A 26,311-nucleotide genomic window follows, 5' to 3' on the forward strand; every position below is an offset into this window, starting at 1 on the left:
CCACACACAGAAATGGCAATGTCGGGTATAGGTACATTAGTAGAGGGAGGAAACACAAGGAGTTCAGTCTTTGACAGGTTCAGTTTCAGATATAGTGAGGACATGATATTAGACACAGCGTTTAGACAATCGCCGGTGTTTTCTAGAAAGGCTGGCGTGATGTCAGGAGAACAAGCGTATAATTGGGTGTCATCAGCATAGAGATGGTACTGGAAATCAAATCTACTGATTGTTTGACCAATAGGGGCAGTGTACAAGGAGAAGAGGAGGGGACCTAGAACCGATCCTTGGGGGACCCCAACAGTAAGGGGAAGATGAGAGGAGGAGGAACTGGCAAAAGATACAGTAAAGGAGCGGTCGGAGAGATAGGAGGAGAACCAGGAGAGAACGGTATCCTTGAGGCCAATGGAACGGAGCATAGTGAGGAGGAGCTGATGATCCACAGTGTCGAATGCTGCAGAGAGATCCAAGAGAATTAGCATGGAGTAATGACCATTTGATTTAGCTGTTAGCAGATCATTAGAGACTTTAGTGAGGGCAGTTTCAGTGGAGTGTAAAGAGCGGAAACCGGATTGGAGAGGGTCGAGAAGAGAGTTTTCTGAGAGATAGCGGATAAGACGGGAGTGGACCAGGCGTTCCAGGAGTTTAGAGATGAAGGGAAGATTAGAGACAGGTCTATAGTTAGCGGCACAGTTTTGGTCGAGGGATGGTTTTTTAAGTAGTGGATGTATGATGGCATGCTTAAATGAGAAGGGAAAAATACCAGAAGAGAGAGAGAGGTTAAATATTTTAGTTAGGTGAGTGGTGACAGCAGGGGAAAGGGACTGGAGGAGATGTGACAGAAATGGGTCACTGGTGCAAGTAGTTGGGCGAGAAGATGCAAGGAGCCTGCTTACTTCTTCTTCTGTGACTGGTTCAAAATCAGAGAGTGAGTTCGATGCAGTGGGGGAGAGAGGACAGTGCATGGTATGAGGTGATTGGGAGATAATTTCCTGTCGGATCTGGTCAATTTTTTCTTTGAAGTAATTGGCCAGATCGTCAGCTCTGAGCTCCGTGGTTGGGGCCTGTACTCTTGGATTGAGTAGAGAATGAAAAGTGTCAAAGAGACGTTTCGGGTTATTGGACAGTGAGGTGATGAGGGTGTTGAAATAGGTTTGTTTGGAGAGGTGAAGGGCAGTGTTGTATGTTCTAAGCATAAACTTAAAATGGATGAAATCTTCGGGTAGATTGGATTTTCTCCACAGACGTTCGGCGCACCTGGAGCACCGCTGCAGGAAACGTGTTTGCACCGTGTGCCAGGGTTGTCGCCGTCTGCGTTGTGGTGTTCTATTTATAGGGGGTGCAAATTCATCCAGGGCACTTTGAAGTGTTTCATTGTAATGCTTCAATGCAGAATCAGGACATGAGAGGGAGGAGATAGGGGCCAATGATGGCTGCAAGTTCTTCATAAGTTTCTGGGTGTTAATGGCCTGTATGTTTCTATAAGTATGGACAGTGGGGGTGACCTGAGCAGCCTGGCAGTTCTTTATAGAGAATGAAAGAAGGTTGTGGTCAGAGAGCGGGAGAGGGGAGTTTACAAAATCATCCACTGCACAAAGCCGAGAGAAGACCAAGTCGAGGGAGTTTCCGTCTTCATGCGTTGGAGAATTAGTAAGCTGCGAAAGGCCAAATGAGGAGGTTAGAGATAAAAGGTGAGTAGCAGATGGGGAGAGGGGAAGAGCAATGGGGATGTTGAAATCTCCCATGATGAGGGTAGGGATGTCACAGGAGAGAAAATGTGGAAGCCAAGTGGCAAAATGATCCAGGAACTGATGGGAGGGGCCGGGAAGACGATACACCACCGCCACTCGCATGGAGAAGGGGGTGTAGAGTCTGACGGCATGGACCTCAAAAGAAGGGAAGACAAGTGAGGGTACTTGAGGGATAACCTGAAAGGTACATTTTGGTGATAGGAGCAGACCAACGCCTCCACCAGCTCTATTGTCTGATCTTGGGGTATGAGAGAAGTGTAGCCCCCCGTATGAAAGAGCAGCAGCAGCGGTAGTGTCTGACTGCTGGATCCAGGTTTCAGTAAGAGCCAGGAGGTTAAGAGAGTTAGAAAGGAAGAAGTCATGGATGAAGGAGAGTTTGTTACACACTGAGCGAGAATTCCAAAGTGCACAATTAAGAGAGACAGATGGCATGCAGGGAATATTAATAAGATTAGAGGGGTTTCTGAGTGTAGCAGTCGGGAGGTTTGACTTTCTATAACATGGGGGACCAGGGTTGGGAGCAATGTCTCCTGCGACTAGGAGAAGGAGGATAGAAAGAGTGAGCAGATGGTTAAGTGATTTGTGAGAGCGTCTCTGGTGTTGAGTGGTGGGACTGACTGGATCTGTGCAGTTTAACAACGTGAAAAGAGCATGAGTGCTATACATAGGAGAGGAAAGAAGCGAGGGGCCAATATGGATGGAGTGTGGAGAGTTAATGCCAGGGCGGTGGATGTGTGTGAATGCAGCGGCCAGGATTAAAATTACACAAATGCATATGGTATATATTTGTTGTACTCCAAATGTACAGGGAGTAGATGTATATAAATGTCTTACCTGTCTCCTGCCCTGTCTAACTTCCATGTTATAACTGCCAGTACTTTGATAAACTGTACTTGGATAAAGTGTGCATAAATGCCACCTGCATAAATGCTATCCCCAAGCTATGTCTGAATATATAGGAGGATAAGACTTAGAACTTTTTTTTTTTTTTTTTTTTTTTTTTTTTTGGGCTCTCTCTCTCTTCTCGTTAATCAATCACACTAAATTGAGACACCAGGACCCAATAAAATGTTGTGGTCAAATAAACACATGTCCAGCACTACATGGATCATAAAGCACTTTGAAAAGTTTCTTGACCTCACAACATAAGGGGACAAGCAGAGTAAGTTGAAAAAAACTATATACCATATAGAAGCTTGCAGAGTTGAAAACACAGAGATAGCATTCAGGATTAACTGCTTGCTGACATTGAATGGAGACACATACTGTATAGAGTGAGCAGTGGGGGCATCTTACTGTATATAGCGAGAAGTGGGGGCATCATACTGTATATAGTGAGCAGTGGGGGCATCTTACTGTATACAGGGAGAAGTTGAGGAATCATACTGTATACAGAGAGCAGTGGGGGCAGCATACTGTATATAGTGAGCAGTGGGGGCAGCATACTGTATATAGTGAGCAGTGGGGGCATCTTACTGTATATAGCGAGAAGTGGGGGCATCATACTGTATATAGTAAGCAGTGGGGGCATCTTACTATATATAGCAAGCAGTGAAGGCACCATACTCTATATGGCGAGCAGTGGGGGCGTCTTACTGTATATAGTGAGCAGTGGGGGCATCATACTGTATATAATGAGCAGTGGGGGCATCTTACTGTGTATAGTGAGCAGTGGGGGCATCATACTGTATATAGTGAGCAGTTGGGGCATCATACTGTATATAGTGAGCAGTGGGGGCATCTTACTGTATATAGTGAGCAGTGGGGGCATCATACTGTATATAATGAGCAGTGGGGGCATCTTACTGTGTATAGTGAGCAGTGGGGGCATCATACTGTATATAGTGAGCAGTTGGGGCATCATACTGTATATAGTGAGCAGTTGGGGCATCTTACTGTATACAGGGAGAAATGGAGGCATCATACTGTATACAGAGAGCAATGGAGGCATCATACTGTATATAGTGAGCAGTGGGGGCATCATACTGTATATAGTGAGCAGTTGGGGCATCTTACTGTATACAGGGAGAAATGGAGGCATCATACTGTATACAGAGAGCAATGGAGGCATCATACTGTATATAGTGAGCAGTGGAGGCATCATACCGTATATAGTGAGCAGTGGGGGCATCTTACTGTATATAGCAAGCAGTGGAGGCATCATACTGTATATGGCGAGCAGTGGGGGCATCTTACTGTATATAGTGAGCAGTGGGGGCATCATATTGTATATAACGAGCAGTGGGGGAATCATACTGTATATAGTGAGCAGTGGGGGCATCTTACTGTATATAGTGAGCAGTGGAGACATCATACTGTATATAGTGAGAAGTAGGGGCAACATACAATATATAGTGAGAAGTAGGGGCAACATACTGTATATATTGGTATAGTGTACATAGTGCTGTGGCTGCAGCCCCTCATTCAGATTGTACGACCCGTCTGTACTGCCAGCTAGCCTCGCCAGTCGCGCACACCACACTGCCACCAGCTCCTGGTTTCTACACTTAAGTTATAGACCCAAATGGAGGGGTTCAAAGCCAACCCGAACAGTAGCATAATTATCTAAAAAAGTGCATAGTTCGTTTCTTAGAGCATGGAGACAGAGCTAATAGATTTTATCATTTATTCCCAAAAGAATGAGGGCAGTGATTACATATATAAAAGTTGCTATAAAGTTGAGACATTACATATGTACAAATACAAATATAAAACAAAGTGGATGAAAGAACAGAAAGTAACACTCACATGTGCGCAGTTGGTATTAGACAGACCATGTGGCTGGGTGAGGGGCGCTTAACCAAACGTCCCCACTCATCGGCACGTCTCTTTGTCAGGAGGACTCCAGCTGAACTGCCTGGAATTTGGTAGGGAATACCTATAGCCTAGGGTCTGTGACCTCACAAAATGGGCGGTCTGGAGAGGTCCAACCTCCCTCTCTCCAAGTTATGATTTGGCTACAAAACTTAGAATAACTATACCTAAACGAGAAAAGCCTGTACCAACACACATAGTGCATCATTGTTTGTGATTTATCTAACAGAATCCGAAAACACCAAGCATGTCATAATTAAGACCCTCCATTTGGGAGCAATCAATATCTCAGTTTCTGGAGAGATTAGGATTTTGCAAAAGCCACCGTAGGGAAGCCAGGTCCGCGTAGATCACAGAAATGTTCGTTTCGTTTTTCTGTCACGATCAGAGCCCATGCTAGCCTATTTTTATATCTCTCACAGCTTTATTTCAGACACATGTCTCAGAGGACAAAGGACTTCCTTTAGCTGTGCAGGGAGGGGGGGAGGAGAAGAATTCTACACTGAGGCTTCAGGTTTCAAAGAGGGATTTTCTAGAATGTTCCAGAAGCATATCTACAGTACATTACAGAGGTGAGGATAAGGAGTGTATGATAGGAGTAGTAGTCCTGCAGGTGGAGGTGGGATGCGGAGTGTATGATAGGAGTAGTAGTCCTGCAGGTGGAGGTGAGGATACAGAGTGTATGATAGGACTAGTAGTCCAGCAGGTGGGGATACGGAGTGTATGATAGGAGTAGTAGTCCTGCAGGTGGAGGTGAGGATGCGCAGTGTATGATAGGAGTAGTAGTCCTGCAGGTGGAGGTGAGGATATGGAGTGTGTGATAGGAGTAGTAGTCCTGCAGGTGATGGTGAGGATACGGAGTGTATGATAGGAGTAGTAGTCCTGCAGCTGGAGGTGAGGATACGGAGTGTATGATAGGAGTAGTAGTCCTGCAGGTGGAGGTGAGGATACGGAGTGTATGATAGGAGTAGTAGTCCTGCAGGTGGAGGTAAGGATATGGAGTGTATGATAGGAATAGTAGTCCTGCAGGTGGAGGTGAGGATATGGAGTGTGTGATAGGAGTAGTAGTCCTGCAGGTGGGAGTGAGGATATGGAGTGTATGATAGGAGTAGTCGTCCAGAAGGTAGAGGTGAGGATACGGAGTGTATGATAGGAGTAGTAGTCCTGCAGGTGGAGGTGAGGATACGGAGTGTATGATAGGAGTAGTAGTCCTGCAGGTGGAGGTGAGGATACGGAGTGTATGACAGTAGTAGTCCAGCAGGTGGAGGTGAGGATACGGAGTGCATGATAGGAGTAATAGTCCTGCAGGTGGAGGTGAGGATACGGAGTGTATGATAGGAGTAGTAGTCCTGCAGGTGGAGGTGAGGATGCGCAGTGTATGATAGGAGTAGTAGTCCTGCAGGTGGAGGTGAGGATATGGAGTGTGTGATAGGAGTAGTAGTCCTGCAGGTGATGGTGAGGATACGGAGTGTATGATAGGAGTAGTAGTCCTGCAGCTGGAGGTGAGGATACGGAGTGTATGATAGGAGTAGTAGTCCTGCAGGTGGAGGTGATGATACGGAGTGTATGATAGGAGTAGTAGTCCTGCAGGTGGAGGTAAGGATATGGAGTGTATGATAGGAATAGTAGTCCAGCAGGTTGAGGTGAGGATACGGAGTGTGTGATAGGAGTAGTAGTCCAGCAGGTGGAGGTGAGGATACGGAGTGTATGATAGGAGTAGTCGTCCAGAAGGTAGAGGTGAGGATACGGAGTGTATGATAGGAGTAGTAGTCCTGCAGGTGGAGGTGAGGATACGGAGTGTATGATAGGAGTAGTAGTCCTGCAGGTGGAGGTGAGGATACTGAGTGTATGACAGTAGTAGTCCAGCAGGTGGAGGTGAGGATACGGAGTGCATGATAGGAGTAATAGTCCTGCAGGTGGAGGTGAGGATACGGAGTGTATGATAGGAGTAGTAGTCCTGCAGGTGGAGGTGAGGATACAGAGTGTATGATAGGAGTAGTAGTCCAGCAGGTGGGGATACGGAGTGTATGATAGGAGTAGTAGTCCTGCAGGTGGAGGTGAGGATACGGAGTGTATGATAGGAGTAGTAGTCCTGCAGGTGGAGGTGAGGATGCGCAGTGTATGATAGGAGTAGTAGTCCTGCAGGTGGAGGTGAGGATACGGAGTGTGTGTGTGTGATAGGAGTAGTAGTCCTGCAGGTGGAGGTGAGGATACGGAGTGTATGATAGGAGTAGTAGTCCTGCAGCTGGAGGTGAGGATACGGAGTGTATGATAGAAGTAGTAGTCCTGCAGGTGGAGGTGAGGATACGGAGTATATGATAGGAGTAGTAGTCCTGCAGGTGGAGGTGATGATACGGAGTGTATGATAGGAGTAGTAGTCCTGCAGATGGAGGTGATGATACAGAGTGTATGATAGGAGTAGTAGTCCAGCAGGTTGAGGTGAGGATACGGAGTGTATGATAGGAGTAGTAGTCCAGCTGGTGGAGGTGAGGATACGGAGTGTATGATAGGAGTAGTAGTCCAGCAGGTGGGGATACGGAGTGTATGATAGGAGTAGTAGTCCTGCAGGTGGAGGTGAGGATACGGAGTGTATGATAGGAGTAGTAGTCCTGCAGGTGGAGGTGAGGATGCGCAGTGTATGATAGGAGTAGTAGTCCTGCAGGTGGAGGTGAGGATACGGAGTGTGTGATAGGAGTAGTAGCCCTGCAGGTGGAGGTGAGGATACGGAGTGTATGATAGGAGTAGTAGTCCAGCAGGTTGAGGTGAGGATACGGAGTGTATGATAGGAGTAGTAGTCCAGCAGGTGGAGGTGAGGATACGGAGTGTATGATAGGAATAGTAGTCCTGCAGGTGGAGGTGAGGATACAGAGTGTTGTGAGTTCATTTTTCCCTTCACCATTGAGGTCTGATGAACTCCCTCCTCTAGTGAAAGAAGGTAGTGAGACTGATTACCAAACACATGGGAAGCTGGATGATGACTGGGTGGCTGGAATTGAGTACTGGATATAAGGCTGCCGACGCCCTTCTTCCTGGCTGGTGATTTTCCTGCTGGATTCTTGGAGACCAGTCTGATTCCTGCATCTCAAAGCTAAGTTTTTCTGATCTGATTTGTACTCTTCAGTTTTGTTTTTGTTTTGCCTTGTTTTTTGGGAGTTCTGCCATCCCCGGCCTGGGGTGAGCTGGATTCCATTTTTGTCTCTGATCTGTTTATATTTTGCTCTGTCTTCAGAATATACCTGAGTGCTGATATAGTCTTTTGAAGCCTAGCGACTTCAGGGCCTGTTTTTCCTATCAGTCGGTTATCTCTTTTTGATAGGGTTTTTGCGGATGGCAGACAGCAGCTTTCCTATCCTGTCCTATGTAATTAGCTTGGGCCCCATCATTTGCTCAACCTATCTTTCTATCTGTGTTAGTGTTTTCATCTTGCTTCACCGTCATTATATGTTGGGGGCTGCCTATTGCTTTAGGGTCTGCTCTGGGGCAGTTTAGTTTTTCCCCTTTCTGTCTTTAGGCTATATAGTTCTCCGGCTGTGATCGAGGGGTCTAGGGAACCGTAGGAACCCCCCACGGCTTCTGCTAGTTGTTGTGGATAGGTTCAGGGGTCTGCAATCCGATAGCTGCCAACCTCTCTGGTTTTTCTGGACTTAGCTGGTATTTTGTTTTTTCCTCCTTCGGTGACTCATCATAACAACAGAGTGTATGATAGGAGTAGTAGTCCAGCAGGTGGAGGTGAGGATACGGAGTGTATGATAGGTGTAGTAGTCCAGCAGGTGGAGGTGAGGATACAGAGTGAATGATAGGAATAGTAGTCCAGCAGGTGGAGGTGAGGATTGTAGTGTATGATAGGAGTAGTAGTCCTGCAGGTGGAGGTGAGGATACGGAGTGTGTGATAGGAGTAGTAGTCCAGCAGGTGGAGGTGAGGATACGGAGTGTGTGATAGGAGTAGTAGTCCAGCAGGTGGAGGTGAAGATACGGAGTGTGTGATTGGAGTAGTATTCCTGCAGGTGGAGGTGAGGATACGGAATGTATTATAGGAGTAGTAGTCCAGCAGGTGGAGGTGAGGATACGGAGTGTATGATAGGAGTAGTAGTCCTGCAGGTGGAGGTGAGGATACGGAGTGAATAATAGGAGTAGTAGTCCAGCAGGTGGAGGTGAAGATACGGAGTGTGTGATTGGAGTAGTATTCCTGCAGGTGGAGGTGAGGATACGGAGTGTATTATAGGAGTAGTAGTCCAGCAGGTGGAGGTGAGGATACGGAGTGTATGATAGGAGTAGTAGTCCAGTAGGTGGAGGTGAGGATACATAGGAATAGTAGTCCTGCAGGTGGAGGTGAGGATATGGAGTGTATGATAGAAGTAGTAGTCCTGTAGGTGGAGGTGAGGATACGGAGTGTATGATAGGAGTAGTAGTCCTGTAGGTGGAGGTGAGGATACGGAGTGTATGATAGGAGTAGTAGTCCTGCAGGTGGAGGTGAGGATACGGAGAGTATGATAGGAAGAGCAGTCCTGCAGGTGGAGGTGAGGATACGGAGTGTGTGATAGGAGTTGTAGTTCTGCAGGTGGAGATGAGGATACGGAGTGTATGATAAGAGTAGTAGTCCTGCAGGTGGAGGTGAGGATACGGAGTGTATGATAGGAGTTGTAGTCCTGCAGGTGGAGGTGAGGATACGGAGTGTGTGATTGGAGTAGTAGTCCTGCAGGTGGAGGTGAGGATACAGAGTGTATGATAGGAGTAGTAGTCCTGCAGGTGGAGGTGAGGATACGGAGGGTGTGATAGGAGTTGTAGTCCTGCAGGTGGAGGTGAGGATACGGAGTGTATGATAGGAGTAGTAGTCCTGCAGGTGGAGGTGAGGATACGGAGTGTATGATAGGAGTAGTAGTCCTGCAGGTGGAGGTGAGGATACGGAGTGTATGATAGGAGTAGTAGTCCTGCAGGTGGAGGTGAGGATACGGAGTGTGTGATTGGAGTAGTAGTCCTGCAGGTGGAGGTGAGGATACAGAGTGTATGATAGGAGTAGTAGTCCTGCAGGTGGAGGTGAGGATACGGAGTGTGTGATTGGAGTAGTAGTCCTGCAGGTGGAGGTGAGGATAGAGAGTGTATGATAGGAGTAGTAGTCCTGCAGGTGGAGGTGAGGATACGGAGGGTGTGATAGGAGTTGTAGTCCTGCAGGTGGAGGTGAGGATACGTAGTGTATGATAGGAGTAGTAGTCCTGCAGGTGGAGGTGAGGATACGGAGTGTATGATATGAGTAGTAGTCCTGCAGGTGGAGGTGAGGATACGGAGTGTGTGATTGGAGTAGTAGTCCTGCAGGTGGAGGTGAGGATACGGAGTGTATGATAGGAGTAGTAGTCCTGCAGGTGGAGGTGAGGATACGGAGTGTATGATAGGAGTAGTAGTCCTGCAGGTGGAGGTGAGGATACGGAGTGTATGATAGGAGTAGTAGTCCTGCAGGTGGAGGTGAGGATATGGAGTGTATGATATGAGTAGTAGTCCCGCAGGTGGAGGTGAGGATACGGAGTGTGTGATTGGAGTAGTAGTCCCGCAGGTGGAGGTGAGGATACGGAGTGTATGATAGGAGTAGTAGTCCTGCAGGTGGAGGTGAGGATACGGAGTGTATGATAGGAGTAGTAGTCCTGCAGGTGGAGGTGAGGATACGGAGTGTATGATAGGAGTAGTAGTCCTGCAGGTGGAGGTGAGGATACGGAGTGTATGATAGGAGTAGTAGTCCTGCAGGTGGAGGTGAGGATACGGATTGTATGATAGGAGTAGTAGTCCTGCAGGTGGAGGTGAGGATAGGAAGTGTGTGATAGGAGTAGTAGTCCTGCAGGTGGAGGTGAGGATACGGAGTGTGTGATAGGAGTTGTAGTTCTGCAGGTGGAGATGAGGATACGGAGTGTATGATAAGAGTAGTAGTCCTGCAGGTGGAGGTGAGGATACGGAGTGTATGATAGGAGTAGTAGTCCTGCAGGTGGAGGTGAGGATACGGAGTGTATGATAGTAGTAGTCCAGCAGGTGGAGGTGAGGATACGGAGTGTATGATATGAGTAGTAGTCCTGCAGGTGGAGGTGAGGATACGGAGTGTATGATAGGAGTAGTAGTCCAGCAGGTGGAGGTGAGGATACGGAGTGTGTGATTGAAGTAGTAGTCCTGCAGGTGGAGGTGAGGATACGGAGTGTGTGATAGGAGTAGTAGTCCTGCAGGTTGAGGTGAGGATACGGAGTGTATGATAGGAGTAGTAGTCCAGCAGGTGGAGGTGAGGATACGGAGTGTATGATAGGAGTAGTAGTCCAGCAGGTGGGGATATGGAGTGTATGATAGGAGTAGTAGTCCTGCAGGTGGAGGTGAGGATACGGAGTGTATGATAGGAGTAGTAGTCCTGCAGGTGGAGGTGAGGATGCGCAGTGTATGATAGGAGTAGTAGTCCTGCAGGTGGAGGTGAGGATACGGAGTGTGTGATAGGAGTAGTAGCCCTGCAGGTGGAGGTGAGGATACGGAGTGTATGATAGGAGTAGTAGTCCTGCAGCTGGAGGTGAGGATACGGAGTGTATGATAGGAGTAGTAGTCCTGCAGGTGGAGGTGAGGATACGGAGTGTATGATAGGAGTAGTAGTCCTGCAGGTGGAGGTGATGATACGGAGTGTATGATAGGAGTAGTAGTCCTGCAGATGGAGGTGATGATACAGAGTGTATGATAGGAGTAGTAGTCCAGCAGGTTGAGGTGAGGATACGGAGTGTATGATAGGAGTAGTAGTCCAGCAGGTGGAGGTGAGGATACGGAGTGTATGATAGGAATAGTAGTCCTGCAGGTGGAGGTGAGGATACAGAGTGTTGTGAGTTCATTTTTCCCTTCACCATTGAGGTCTGATGAACTCCCTCCTCTAGTGAAAGAAGGTAGTGAGACTGATTACCAAACACATGGGAAGCTGGATGATGACTGGGTGGCTGGAATTGAGGACTGGATATAAGGCTGCCGACGCCCTTCTTCCTGGCTGGTGATTTTCCTGCTGGATTCTTGGAGACCAGTCTGATTCCTGCATCTCAAAGCTAAGTTTTTCTGCTCTGATTTGTACTCTTCAGTTTTGTTTTTGTTTTGCCTTGTTTTTTGGGAGTTCTGCCATCCCCGGCCTGGGGTGAGCTGGATTCCATTTTTGTCTCTGATCTGTTTATATTTTGCTCTGTCTTCAGAATATACCTGAGTGCTGATATAGTCTTTTGAAGCCTAGCGACTTCAGGGCCTGTTTTTCCTATCAGTCGGTTATCTCTTTTTGATAGGGTTTTTGCGGATGACAGACAGCAGCTTTCCTATCCTGTCCTATGTAATTAGCTTGGGCCCCATCATTTGCTCAACCTATCTTTCTATCTGTGTTAGTGTTTTCATCTTGCTTCACCGTCATTATATGTTGGGGGCTGCCTATTGCTTTAGGGTCTGCTCTGGGGCAGTTTAGTTTTTCCCCTTTCTGTCTTTAGGCTATATAGTTCTCCGGCTGTGATCGAGGGGTCTAGGGAACCGTAGGAACCCCCCACGGCTTCTGCTAGTTGTTGTGGATAGGTTCAGGGGTCTGCAATCCGATAGCTGCCAACCTCTCTGGTTTTTCTGGACTTAGCTGGTATTTTGTTTTTTCCTCCTTCGGTGACTCATCATAACAACAGAGTGTATGATAGGAGTAGTAGTCCAGCAGGTGGAGGTGAGGATACGGAGTGTATGATAGGTGTAGTAGTCCAGCAGGTGGAGGTGAGGATACAGAGTGAATGATAGGAATAGTAGTCCAGCAGGTGGAGGTGAGGATTGTAGTGTATGATAGGAGTAGTAGTCCTGCAGGTGGAGGTGAGGATACGGAGTGTGTGATAGGAGTAGTAGTCCAGCAGGTGGAGGTGAGGATACGGAGTGTGTGATAGGAGTAGTAGTCCAGCAGGTGGAGGTGAAGATACGAAGTGTGTGATTGGAGTAGTATTCCTGCAGGTGGAGGTGAGGATACGGAGTGTATTATAGGAGTAGTAGTCCAGCAGGTGGAGGTGAGGATACGGAGTGTATGATAGGAGTAGTAGTCCAGTAGGTGGAGGTGAGGATACATAGGAGTAGTAGTCCTGCAGGTGGAGGTGAGGATACGGAGTGTATGATAGGAGTAGTAGTCCTGCAGGTGGAGGTGAGGATATGGAGTGTATGATAGAAGTAGTAGTCCTGTAGGTGGAGGTGAGGATACGAAGTGTATGATAGGAGTAGTAGTCCTGCAGGTGGAGGTGAGGATACGGAGAGTATGATAGGAAGAGCAGTCCTGCAGGTGGAGGTGAGGATACGGAGTGTGTGATAGGAGTTGTAGTTCTGCAGGTGGAGGTGAGGATACGGAGTGTATGATAGGAGTAGTAGTCCTGCAGGTGGAGGTGAGGATACGGAGTGTGTGATTGGAGTAGTAGTCCTGCAGGTGGAGGTGAGGATACAGAGTGTATGATAGGAGTAGTAGTCCTGCAGGTGGAGGTGAGGATACGGAGTGTGTGATTGGAGTAGTAGTCCTGCAGGTGGAGGTGAGGATACAGAGTGTATGATAGGAGTAGTAGTCCTGCAGGTGGAGGTGAGGATACGGAGTGTATGATAGGAGTAGTAGTCCTGCAGGTGGAGGTGAGGATACGGAGTGTATGATAGGAGTAGTAGTCCTGCAGGTGGAGGTGAGGATACGGAGTGTGTGATTGGAGTAGTAGTCCTGCAGGTGGAGGTGAGGATACAGAGTGTATGATAGGAGTAGTAGTCCTGCAGGTGGAGGTGAGGATACGGAGTGTGTGATTGGAGTAGTAGTCCTGCAGGTGGAGGTGAGGATACAGAGTGTATGATAGGAGTAGTAGTCCTGCAGGTGGAGGTGAGGATACGGAGGGTGTGATAGGAGTTGTAGTCCTGCAGGTGGAGGTGAGGATACGGAGTGTATGATAGGAGTAGTAGTCCTGCAGGTGGAGGTGAGGATACGGAGTGTATGATATGAGTAGTAGTCCTGCAGGTGGAGGTGAGGATACGGAGTGTGTGATTGGAGTAGTAGTCCTGCAGGTGGAGGTGAGGATACGGAGTGTATGATAGGAGTAGTAGTCCTGCAGGTGGAGGTGAGGATACGGAGTGTATGATAGGAGTAGTAGTCCTGCAGGTGGAGGTGAGGATACGGAGTGTATGATAGGAGTAGTAGTCCTGCAGGTGGAGGTGAGGATACGGAGTGTATGATAGGAGTAGTAGTCCTGCAGGTGGAGGTGAGGATACGGAGTGTATGATAGGAGAAGTAGTCCTGCAGGTGGAGGTGAGGATACGGAGTGTATGATAGGAGTAGTAGTCCTGCAGGTGGAGGTGAGGATACGGAGTGTGTGATTGGAGTAGTAGTCCTGCAGGTGGAGGTGAGGATACAGAGTGTATGATAGGGGTAGTAGTCTTGCAGGTGGAGGTGAGGATACGGAGTGTATGAAAGGAGTAGTAGTCCTGCAGGTGGAGGTGAGGATACGGAGTGTATGATAGGAGTAGTAGTCCTGCAGGTGGAGGTGAGGATACGGAGTGTATGATATGAGTTGTAGTCCTGCAGGTGGAGGTGAGGATACGGAGTGTGTGATTGGAGTAGTAGTCCTGCAGGTGGAGGTGAGGATACGGAGTGTATGATAAGAGTAGTAGTCCAGCAGGTGGAGGTGAGGATACGGAGTGTATGATATGAGTAGTAGTCCTGCAGGTGGAGGTGAGGATACGGAGTGTATGATAAGAGTAGTAGTCCAGCAGGTGGAGGTGAGGATACGGAGTGTATGATAAGAGTAGTAGTCCTGCAGGTGGAGGTGAGGATACGGAGTGTATGATAGGAGTAGTAGTCCTGCAGGTGGAGGTGAGGATACGGAGTGTATGATAGGAGAAGTAGTCCTGCAGGTGGAGGTGAGGATACGGAGTGTATGATAGGAGTAGTAGTCCTGCAGGTGGAGGTGAGGATACGGAGTGTGTGATTGGAGTAGTAGTCCTGCAGGTGGAGGTGAGGATACAGAGTGTATGATAGGGGTAGTAGTCTTGCAGGTGGAGGTGAGGATACGGAGTGTATGAAAGGAGTAGTAGTCCTGCAGGTGGAGGTGAGGATACGGAGTGTATGATAGGAGTAGTAGTCCTGCAGGTGGAGGTGAGGATACGGAGTGTATGATATGAGTTGTAGTCCTGCAGGTGGAGGTGAGGATACGGAGTGTGTGATTGGAGTAGTAGTCCTGCAGGTGGAGGTGAGGATACGGAGTGTATGATAGTAGTAGTCCAGCAGGTGGAGGTGAGGATACGGAGTGTATGATATGAGTAGTAGTCTTGCAGGTGGAGGTGAGGATACGGAGTGTATGATAGGAGTAGTAGTCCAGCAGGTGGAGGTGAGGATACGGAGTGTGTGATTGAAGTAGTAGTCCTGCAGGTGGAGGTGAGGATACGGAGTGTGTGATAGGAGTAGTAGTCCTGCAGGTGGAGGTGAGGATACAGAGTGTATGATAGGAGTAGTAGTCCTGCAGGTGGAGGTGAGGATACGGAGTGTGTGATAGGAGTAGTAGTCCTGCAGGTGGAGGTGAGGATACGGAGTGTATGATATGAGTAGTAGTAGTCCTGCAGGTGGAGGTGAGGATACGGAGTGTATGATAGGAGTAGTAGTCTAGCAGGTGGAGGTGAGGATACGGATTGTATGATAGTAGTCGTCCAGCAGATGGAGGTGAGGATACGGAGTGTATGATAGGAGTAGTATTCCAGCAGGTGGAGGTGAGGATACGGAGTGTGTGATTGAAGTAGTCCTGCAGGTGGAGGTGAGGATACGGAGTGTATGATAGTAGTAGTCCTGCAGGTGGAGGTGAGGATACGGAGTGTATGATAGGAGTAGTAGTCCTGCAGGTGGAGGTGAGGATACGGAGTGTATGATATGAGTAGTAGTCCTGCAGGTGGAGGTGAGGATACGGAGTGTATGATAGGAGTAGTAGTCCAGCAGGTGGAGGTGAGGATACGGAGTGTATGATATGAGTAGTAGTCCTGCAGGTGGAGGTGAGGATACGGAGTGTATGATAGGAGTAGTAGTCCTGCAGGTGGAGGTGAGGATACGGAGTGTATGATAGGAGTATTAGTCCTGCAGGTGGAGGTGAGGATACGGAGTGTATGATATGAGTAGTAGTCCTGCAGGTGGAGGTGAGGATACGGAGTGTATGATAGGAGTATTAGTCCTGCAGGTGGAGGTGAGGATACGGAGTGTATGATAGTAGTAGTAGTCCAGCAGGTGGAGGTGAGGATACGGAGTGTATGATATGAGTAGTAGTCCAGCAGGTGGAGGTGAGGATACGGAGTGTATGATAGGAGTAGTAGTCCAGCAGGTGGAGGTGAGGATACGGAGTGCATGATATGAGTAGTAGTCCAGCAGGTGGAGGTGAGGATACGGAGTGTATGATAGGAGTAGTAGTCCTGCAGGTGGAGGTGAGGATACGGAGTGTATGATATGAGTAGTAGTCCAGCAGGTGGAGGTGAGGATACGGAGTGTATGATAGGAGTAGTAGTCCAGCAGGTGGAGGTGAGGATATGGAGTGTATGATAGTAGTAGTCCTGCAGGTGGAGGTGAGGATACGGAGTGTATGATAGGAGTAGTAGTCCAGCAGGTGGAGGTGAGGATATGGAGTGTATGATAGTAGTAGTCCTGCAGGTGGAGGTGAGGATACGGAGTGTATGATAGGAGTAGTAGTCCTGCAGGTGGAGGTGAGGATACGGAGTGTATGATAGTAGTAGTCCTGCAGGTGGAGGTGAGGATACGGAGTGTATGATAGTAGTAGTCCTGCAGATGGAGGTGAGGATACGGAGTGTATGATATGAGTAGTAGTCCTGCAGGTGGAGGTGAGGATACGGAGTGTATGATAGTAGTAGTCCTGCAGGTGGAGGTGAGGATACGGAGTGTATGATAGTAGTAGTCCTGCAGGTGGAGGTGAGGATACGGAGTGTATGATAGTAGTAGTCCTGCAGGTGGAGGTGAGGATACGGAGTGTATGATAGTAGTAGTCCTGCAGGTGGAGGTGAGGATACGGAGTGTATGATAGTAGTAGTCCTGCAGGTGGAGGTGAGGATACGGAGTGTATGATATGAGTAGTAGTCCTGCAGGTGGAGGTGAGGATACGGAGTGTATGATAGTAGTAGTCCTGCAGGTGGAGGTGAGGATACGGAGTGTATGATATGAGTAGTAGTCCTGCAGGTGGAGGTGAGGATACGGAGTGTATGATAGTAGTAGTCCTGCAGGTGGAGGTGAGGATACGGAGTGTATGATATGAGTAGTAGTCCTGCAGGTGGAGGTGAGGATACGGAGTGTATGATAGGAGTAGTAGTCCAGCAGGTGGAGGTGAAGATACGGAGTGTGTGTTTGGAGTAGTATTCCTGCAGGTGGAGGTGAGGATACGGAATGTGTTATAGGAGTAGTAGTCCTGCAGGTGGAGGTGAGGATACGGAGTGTATGATATGAGTAGTAGTCCTGCAGGTGGAGGTGAGGATACGGAGTGTATGATAGTAGTAGTCCTGCAGGTGGAGGTGAGGATACGGAGTGTATGATAGTAGTAGTCCTGCAGGTGGAGGTGAGGATACGGAGTGTATGATATGAGTAGTAGTCCTGCAGGTGGAGGTGAGGATACGGAGTGTATGATATGAGTAGTAGTCCAGCAGGTGGAGGTGAGGAGACGGAGTGTATGATAGTAGTAGTCCTGGAGGTGGAGGTGAGGATACGGAGTGTATGATAGTAGTAGTCCAGCAGGTGGAGGTGAGGATACGGAGTGTATGATAGGGGTAGTAGTCCTGCAGGCTCCTTGATGGCAGCTCCAGATGTTTCCCCCTCTCCGCAGTCTGGGGGTCGTCACCGGCACAGGATCATCTTTCTTGGAGGCTGCGGGTGAGTTCTCCCTGGACGGGTGTGGATTGAGCCCTAGAGAGGGTGAAGAGAAGTGACCAGGCTGTGGGTGATAACGGGACAGCAGTGATGGGAGGGGACGGAGACCCCCAGATTCCGGCTGGGAGGCTAGGAGGGGCGGGGGTGGGCTCATCATCAGGGCTTGGGGGGCTCGCCCTGTGCTCAGGGTGGGATACTGATCAGGCTGTCAGGAGTTGGGGCTCCAGACAGAGGGGAGCAGCCACAAGCTGTGGAGGGGACATGAAGGAGTGGGGACTCAGAGGGAGCATGGAGCCCCCCAACAAATCCTTCACCCCCTTCACCATAGAAGATATCCTCAGCCGGCCCCAAGGAAGCCCCCCGCAACTGCTCGGCACCAGAGGAAGCCCCCCGCAACTGCTTGGCACCAGAGGAAGCCCCACACAAATGCTCTGCATCAGAGGAAGCCCCCCGCAAATGCTTTGCACCAGAGGAAGCCCCCCGCAACTGCTTTGCACCAGAGGAAGCCCCCCGCAACTGCTCAACATCAGAAGAAGCCCCCCGCAAATGCTACGCAGCAGAGGAAGCCACCCGCAAATGCTTGGCACCAGAGGAAGACCCCCGCAACTGCTCCGCAGCAGAGGAAGCCCCCCGCAACTGCTCCGCAGCAGAGGAAGCCCCCCGCAGTCGGCGTCCCCGCTCTGCGCCCTGGAGGAGCTAGCGAGCAAAACCTTCCGAGGGCTGGAGATGGGGGTCTTGCAGGCGGCGGATGGTAAGGGGGTCCATGTACAGGGGAGCTGGATGTGTGTTTACTGTGAGCTGTATCTAGAGGGGCTGCAGGTGATACACAGTGTGTAGGATAAGGGGGTACAGCTCTGCACCGTGTGTATACCGGGGGCTGCAGGCGGTGGGGGGACACTATATACACAGACCTGTGTGGAGCCTCAGTGGGTGCTGTGCACACTATGCGGCAACGCTGCGCTCAGGACGCTGCCCCCCAGCTACACATACACGGTATATACAGACACCCTGCTATACACATACACGGTATATACAGTATAGACACACAGAGGACAGGGGGAGATTTATGTTATGAAATATTTATTATTCGAACTAATATAAAAGCAAAAACACTGAAATACTGCAGATGTATATATGGCTGTTATTATTATATAGTGATTATTCAGCTATTATTATGTGGTTGTTATTATTATTATTATTATTATTATATAATGATTATAAAGCTATTATTACTGAACTTGAAAGGGTTCAAAGGCGGCTACTAAAATGATAAATGGAGCTGGTTCACTACAATACCCAGAAAGGTTATCAAAATTAGGTCTATTTACTCTAGAAAAGAGAAGACTTAGGGGAGACTTAATATATATTCACAAGTATATCAGAGGGCAATACAGAGATCTCTCCAATGAACTGTTTGTACCAAGGACTGTGACAAGAACAAGGGGGCATTCTCTTCGTTTAGAGGAAAGACAATTTCTGCACCAGCATAGAAGAGGGTTCTTCACGGTAAGAGCAGTGAGGATCTGGAATTCTCTTCCTGAGGAAGTGGTGATGGCCAACTCACTGAATGAATGTAAGAAAGGAATGGAGGCTTTTCTTGTGAGTAACAGTATAGAAGGTCACGAATAACAGAATATTATAGGTAGATGGGTGACCCAGCTTAGGGGAAGGAACTTTTTTCCCTATGGAGAAAATTGGCTTCTACTCTGTGGGTTTTTTGCCTTCCCCAGGATCAACAATGCAGAACAGCTGCACTAAAAATAGGCTGAACTAGATGGACATAAGGTCTTCAGCCTTCAAAACTATGTTACTATGTTATTATTATGAGGCTATTATATAGTGATTATACAGCTATTATTATGTGGCTATTATTATATAGTGATTATAGAGCTATTATTATGTGGTTATTATATAGTGATTATTCAGCTATTATTATGTGGTTATTATATAGTGATTATACAGCTATTATTACGTGGTTATTATTATATAATGATTATACAGCTATTATTATGTGGTTATTATATAGTGATTATAGAGCTATTATTATGTGGTTATTATTATATAGTGATTATAGAGCTGCTATTATTATGTGGTTATTATTATATAGTGATTATAGAGCTATTATTATGTGGTTATTATATAGTGATTATTCAGCTATTATTATGTGGTTATTATATAGTGATTATTCAGCTATTATTACGTGGTTATTATTATATAATGATTATACAGCTATTATTATGTGGTTATTATATAGTGATTATACAGCTATTATTATGTGGTCATTATATAGTGATTATACAGCTATTATTATGTGGTTATTATATAGTGATTATTCAACTATTATTATGTGGTTATTATATAGTGATTATACAGCTATTATTATGTGGTTATTATATAGTGATTATACAGCTATTATTATGTGGTTATTATATAGTGATTATACAGCTATTATTATGTGGTTATTATATAGTGATTATACAGCTATTATTATGTGGTTATTATTATATAGTGATTATACAGCTATTATTATGTGGTTATTATTATATAGTAATTATACAGCTATTATTATGAGGTTATTATATAGTAATTATACAGCTATTATTATGTGGTTATTATATAGTGATTATACAGCTATTATTATGTGGTTATTATATAGTGATTATACAGCTATTATTATGTGGTTATTATTATATAGTGATTATACAGCTATTATTATGTGGTTATTATTATATAGTAATTATACAGCTATTATTATGTGGTTATTATATAGTGATTATTCAGCTATTATTATGTGGTTATTATTGTATAGTGATTATACAGCTATTATTATGTGGTTATTATATAGTAATTATACAGCTATTATTATGAGGTTATTATTATATAGTAATTATACAGCTATTATTATGTGGTTATTATATAGTGATTATACAGCTATTATTATGTGGTTATTATATAGTGATTATACAGCTATTATTATGTGGTTATTATTATATAGTGATTATACAGCTATTATTATGTGATTATTATATAGTGATTATACAGCTATTATTATGAGGTTATTATTATATAGTAATTATACAGCTATTATTATGTGGTTATTATATAGTGATTATTCAGCTATTATTATGTGGTTATTATATAGTGATTATACAGCTATTATTATGTGGTTATTATATAGTGATTATACAGCTATTATTATGTGGTTATTATATAGTGATTATACAGCTATTATTATGTGGTTATTATTATATAGTAATTATACAGCTATTATTATGTGGTTATTGTATAGTGATTATTCAGCTATTATTATGAGGTTATTATATAGTGATTAGGGCAGCACGGTGGCTCAGTGGTTAGCACTGCAGCGCTGGAGTCCTGGGTTCGAATCCCACCAAGGACAACATCTGCAAGGAGTTTGTATGTTCTCCCCGTGTTTGCGTGGGTTTCCTCCGGGCACTCCGGTTTCCTCCCACACTCCAAAGACATACTGATAGGGAATATAGATTGTGATCCCCACCCGGGACAGTGATGAAAATGTGTGCAAACTGTAAAGCGCTGCGGAATATGTTAGCGCTATATAAAAATAAAGATTTATTTTTTATTTATTATACAGCTATTATTATGTGGTTATTATATAGTGATTATTCACCTATTATTATGTGGTTATTATATAGTGATTATTCAGCTATTATTATGTGGTTATTATATAGTGATTATACAGCTATTATTATGTGGTTATTATATAGTGATTATACAGCTATTATTATATGATTATTATATAGTGATTATACAGCTATTATTATGTGGTTATTATATAGTGATTATACAGCTATTATTATATGATTATTATATAGTGATTATTCAGCTATTATTATGTGGTTATTATATAGTGATTATACAGCTATTATTATGTGGTTATTATATAGTGATTATTCAGCTATTATGTGGTTATTATATAGTAATTATACAGCTATTATTATGTGGTTATTATATAGTAATTATTCAGCTATTATGTGGTTATTATTATATAGTAATTATACAGCTATTATTATGTGGTTATTATATAGTAATTATTCAGCTATTATTATGTGGTTATTATTATATAGTGATTATACAGCTATTATTATGTGGTTATTATATAGTGATTATTCAGCTATTATTATGTGGTTATTATTATATGGTGATTATACAGCTATTATTATGTGGTTATTATATAGTGATTATACAGCTATTATTATGTGGTTATTATATAGTGATTATTCAGCTATTATTATGTGGTTATTATTATATGGTGATTATACAGCTATTATTATGTGGTTATTATATAGTGATTATACAGCTATTATTATGTGGTTATTATTATATAGCGATTATACAGCTATTATTATGTGGTTATTATTATATAGTGATTATACAGCTATTATTATGTGGTTATTATATAGTCATTATTCAGCTATTATTATGTGGTTATTATATGGTGATTATACAGCTATTATTATGTGGTTATTATATAGTGATTATACAGCTATTATTATGTGGTTATTATATAGTCATTATTCAGCTATTATTATGTGGTTATTATTATATGGTGATTATACAGCTATTATTATGTGGTTATTATATAGTGATTATACAGCTATTATTATGTGGTTATTATATAGTGATTATTCAGCTATTATTATGTGGTTATTATTATATGGTGATTATACAGCTATTATTATGTGGTTATTATATAGTGATTATACAGCTATTATTATGTGGTTATTATTATATAGTAATTATACAGCTATTATTTTGTGGTTATTATTATATAGTGATTATACAACTATTATGTGGTTATTATATATTGATTATACAACTATTATGTGGTTATTATATAGCGATTATACAGCTATTATTATGTGGTTATTATATATTGATTATACAACTATTATTATGTGGTTATTATATAGTAATTATTCAGCTATTATTATGTGGTTATTATATAGTAATTATACAGCTATTATTATGTGGTTATTATATAGTGATTATACAGCTATTATGAGGTTATTATATAGTGATTATACAGCTATTATTATGTGGTTATTATTATATAGTAATTATACAGCTATTATTATGTGGTTATTATACAGTGATTATACAGCTATTATTATGTGGTCATTATATAGTGATTATTCAGCTGTTATGTGGTTATTATATAGTGATTATACAGCTATTATTATGTGGTTATTATATAGTGATTATACAGCAATTATTATGTGGTTATTATATAGTGATTATACAGCTATTATTATGTGGTTATTATTATATAGTGATTATACAGCTATTATTATGTGGTTATTATATAGTGATTATACAGCTATTATTATGTGGTTATTATTATATAGTGATTATACAGCTATTATTATGTGGTTATTATATAGTGATTATACAGCTATTATTTTGTGGTTATTATTATATAGTGATTATACAGCTATTATTATAATAATAATAATAATAAATGTTATTTCTATAGCGCTGACATATTCCGCAGCACTTTACATTTCAGAGGGGATTTGTACAGACAATAGACATTACAGCATAACAATAATCACATAGATCATAACAGATACCAAGAGGAGTGAGGGCCCTGCTCACAAGCTTACAGTCTATGAGGAAAGAGGAGACACGAAAGGTGGGTGGTAACAGTTCCCTGATTGTATGGACCAGCCATAATGTTAAGTGTGTGACAGTACAGACACAGAGGGCTAATGGATGCATAAAGCATGTGGGAACATGATGTGGGAACCTGGTTATGGTAAAACTTTTGGCTCTGCCACACAGGGATAGATTATATGATTATACAGCTATTTTGTAGTTATTATATAGTGATTATACAGCTATTATTATGTGGTTATTATATAGTGATTATACCGCTATTATTATGTGGTTATTACATAGTGATTATACCGCTATTATTATGTGGTTATTATATAGTGATTATACAGCTATTATTATGTGGTTATTATATAGTGATTAAACAGCTATTATGTGGTTATTATATAGTGATTATACAGCTATTATGTGGTTATTATATAGCGATTATACAGCTATTATTATGTGGTTATTATATAGTGATTATACAGCTATTATGTGGTTATTATATAGCGATTATACAGCTATTATTATGTGGTTATTATATAGTGATTATTCAGCTATTATTATGTGGTTATTATATAGTGATTATTCAGCTATTATTATGTGGTTATTATATAGTGATTATACAGCTATTATTATGTGGTTATTATATAGTGATTATTCAGCTATTATTATGTGGTTATTATATAGTGATTATACAGCTATTATTATGTGGTTATTATATAGTGATTATACAGCTATTATTGTGTGGTTATTATATAGTGATTATTCAGCTATTATTATGTGGTTATTATATAGTGATTGTACAGCTATTATTATGTGGTTATTATATAGTGATTATTCAGCTATTATTATGTGGTTATTATATAGTGATTATTCAGCTATTATTATGTGGTTATTATATAGTGATTATACAGCTATTATTATGTGGTTATTATATAGTGATTATACAGCTATTATTATGTGGTTATTATATAGTGATTATTCAGCTATTATTATGTGGTTATTATATAGTGATTATACAGCTATTATTATGTGGTTATTATATAGTGATTATACAGCTATTATTATGTGGTTATTATATAGTGATTATTCAGCTATTATTATGTGGTTATTATATAGTGATTATACAGCTATTATTATGTAGTTATTATATAGTGATTATACAGCTGTTATGTGGTTATTATATAGTGATTATACAGCTATTATTATGTGGTTATTATATAGTGATTATTCAGCTATTATTATGTGGTTATTATATAGTGATTATACAGCTATTATTATGTGGTTATTATATAGTGATTATACAGCTATTATTATGTGGTTATTATATAGTGATTATTCAGCTATTATTATGTGGTTATTATATAGTGATTATACAGCTATTATTATGTGGTTATTATATAGTGATTATACAGCTATTATTATGTGGTTATTATATAGTGATTATACAGCTATTATTATGTGGTTATTATATAGTGATGATACAGCTATTATTATGTGGTTATTATATAGTGATTATTCAGCTATTATTATGTGGTTATTATATAGTGATTATACAGCTATTATTATGTGGTTATTATATAGTGATTATACAGCTATTATTATGTGGTTATTATATAGTGATTATTCAGCTATTATTATGTGGTTATTATATAGTGATTATACAGCTATTATTATGTGGTTATTATATAGTGATTATACAGCTATTATTATGTGGTTATTATATAGTGATTATACAGCTATTATTATGTGGTTATTATTATATAGTAATTATAGAGCTATTATTATGTGGTTATTATATAGTGATTATACAGCTATTATTATGTGGTTATTATATAGTGATTATACAGCTATTATGTGGTTATTATATAGCGATTATACAGCTATTATTATGTGGTTATTATATAGTGATTATTCAGCTATTATTATGTGGTTATTATATAGTGATTAAACAGCTATTATTATGTGGTTATTATATAGTGATTATACAGCTATTATTATGTGGTTATTATATAGTGATTATACAGCTATTATTATGTGGTTATTATTATATAGTAATTATAGAGCTATTATTATGTGGTTATTATATAGTGATAATACAGCTATTATTATGTGGTTATTATATAATGATTATAGAGCTATTATTATGTGGTTATTATATAGTGATTATAGAGCTATTATTATGTGGTTATTATTATACAGTGATTATAGAGCTATTATTATGTGGTTATTATTATACAGTGATTATACAGCTATTATTATGTGGTTATTATTATATAGTGATTATACAGCTATTATTATGTGGTTATTATTATATAGTGATTATACAGCTATTATTAAGTGGTTATTATTATACAGTGATTATAGAGCTATTATTATGTGGTTATTATTATACAGTGATTATACAGATATTATTATGTGGTTATTATTATATAGCGATTATTCAGCTATTATTATGTGGTTATTATATAGTAATTATACAGCTATTATTATGAGGTTATTATTATATAGTAATTATACAGAAATTATTATGTGGTTATTATATAGTGATTATACAGCTATTATTATGTGGTTATTATATAGTGATTATACAGCTATTATTATGTGGTTATTATTATATAGTGATTATACAGCTATTATTATGTGGTTATTATATAGTGATTATACAGCTATTATTATGTGGTTATTATTATATAGTGATTATAGAGCTAATATTATGTGGTTATTATTATATAGTGATTATACAGCTATTATGTGGTTATTATATAGTGATTATAGAGCTATTATTAAGTGGTTATTATTATACAGTGATTATAGAGCTATTATTATGTGGTTATTATACAGTGATTATACAGATATTATTATGTGGTTATGATTATATAGTGATTATTCAGCTATTATTATGTGGTTATTATATAGTAATTATACAGCTATTATTATGTGGTTATTATATAGTGATTATACAGCTATTATTATGTGGTTATTATTATATAGTGATTATAGAGCTATTATTATGTGGTTGTTATTATATAGTGATTATTCAGCTATTATTATGTGGTTATTATTATATAGTGATTATAGAGCTATTATTAAGTGGTTATTATTATATAGTGATTATAGAGCTATTATTATGTGGTTATTATTATACAGTGATTATACAGCTATTATTATGTGGTTATTATTATATAGTGATTATAGAGCTATTATTATGTGGTTATTATTATATAGTGATTATACA

General features: G+C 41.9%; 1 protein-coding gene across 1 annotated transcript in view; it reads left to right on the forward strand.

Annotated features, from left to right (window-relative positions):
- Positions 1–17,694: 17,694 nt before the first annotated feature.
- Positions 17,695–26,311, forward strand: part of LBX2 (ladybird homeobox 2) — a 151,593-nt gene continuing 142,976 nt past the window's right edge. The window contains exon 1 of the mRNA XM_073562868.1: positions 17,695–18,184. Coding sequence (XP_073418969.1) covers positions 17,695–18,184 — 490 coding nt within the window. The remainder of the gene's footprint in view (positions 18,185–26,311) is intronic.

Source organism: Dendrobates tinctorius, unplaced genomic scaffold (genome assembly GCF_039654945.1).
Source record: "Dendrobates tinctorius isolate UK_male_01 unplaced genomic scaffold, ASM3965494v1 ptg000367l, whole genome shotgun sequence".
Lineage (NCBI taxonomy): Eukaryota > Metazoa > Chordata > Amphibia > Anura > Dendrobatidae > Dendrobates > Dendrobates tinctorius.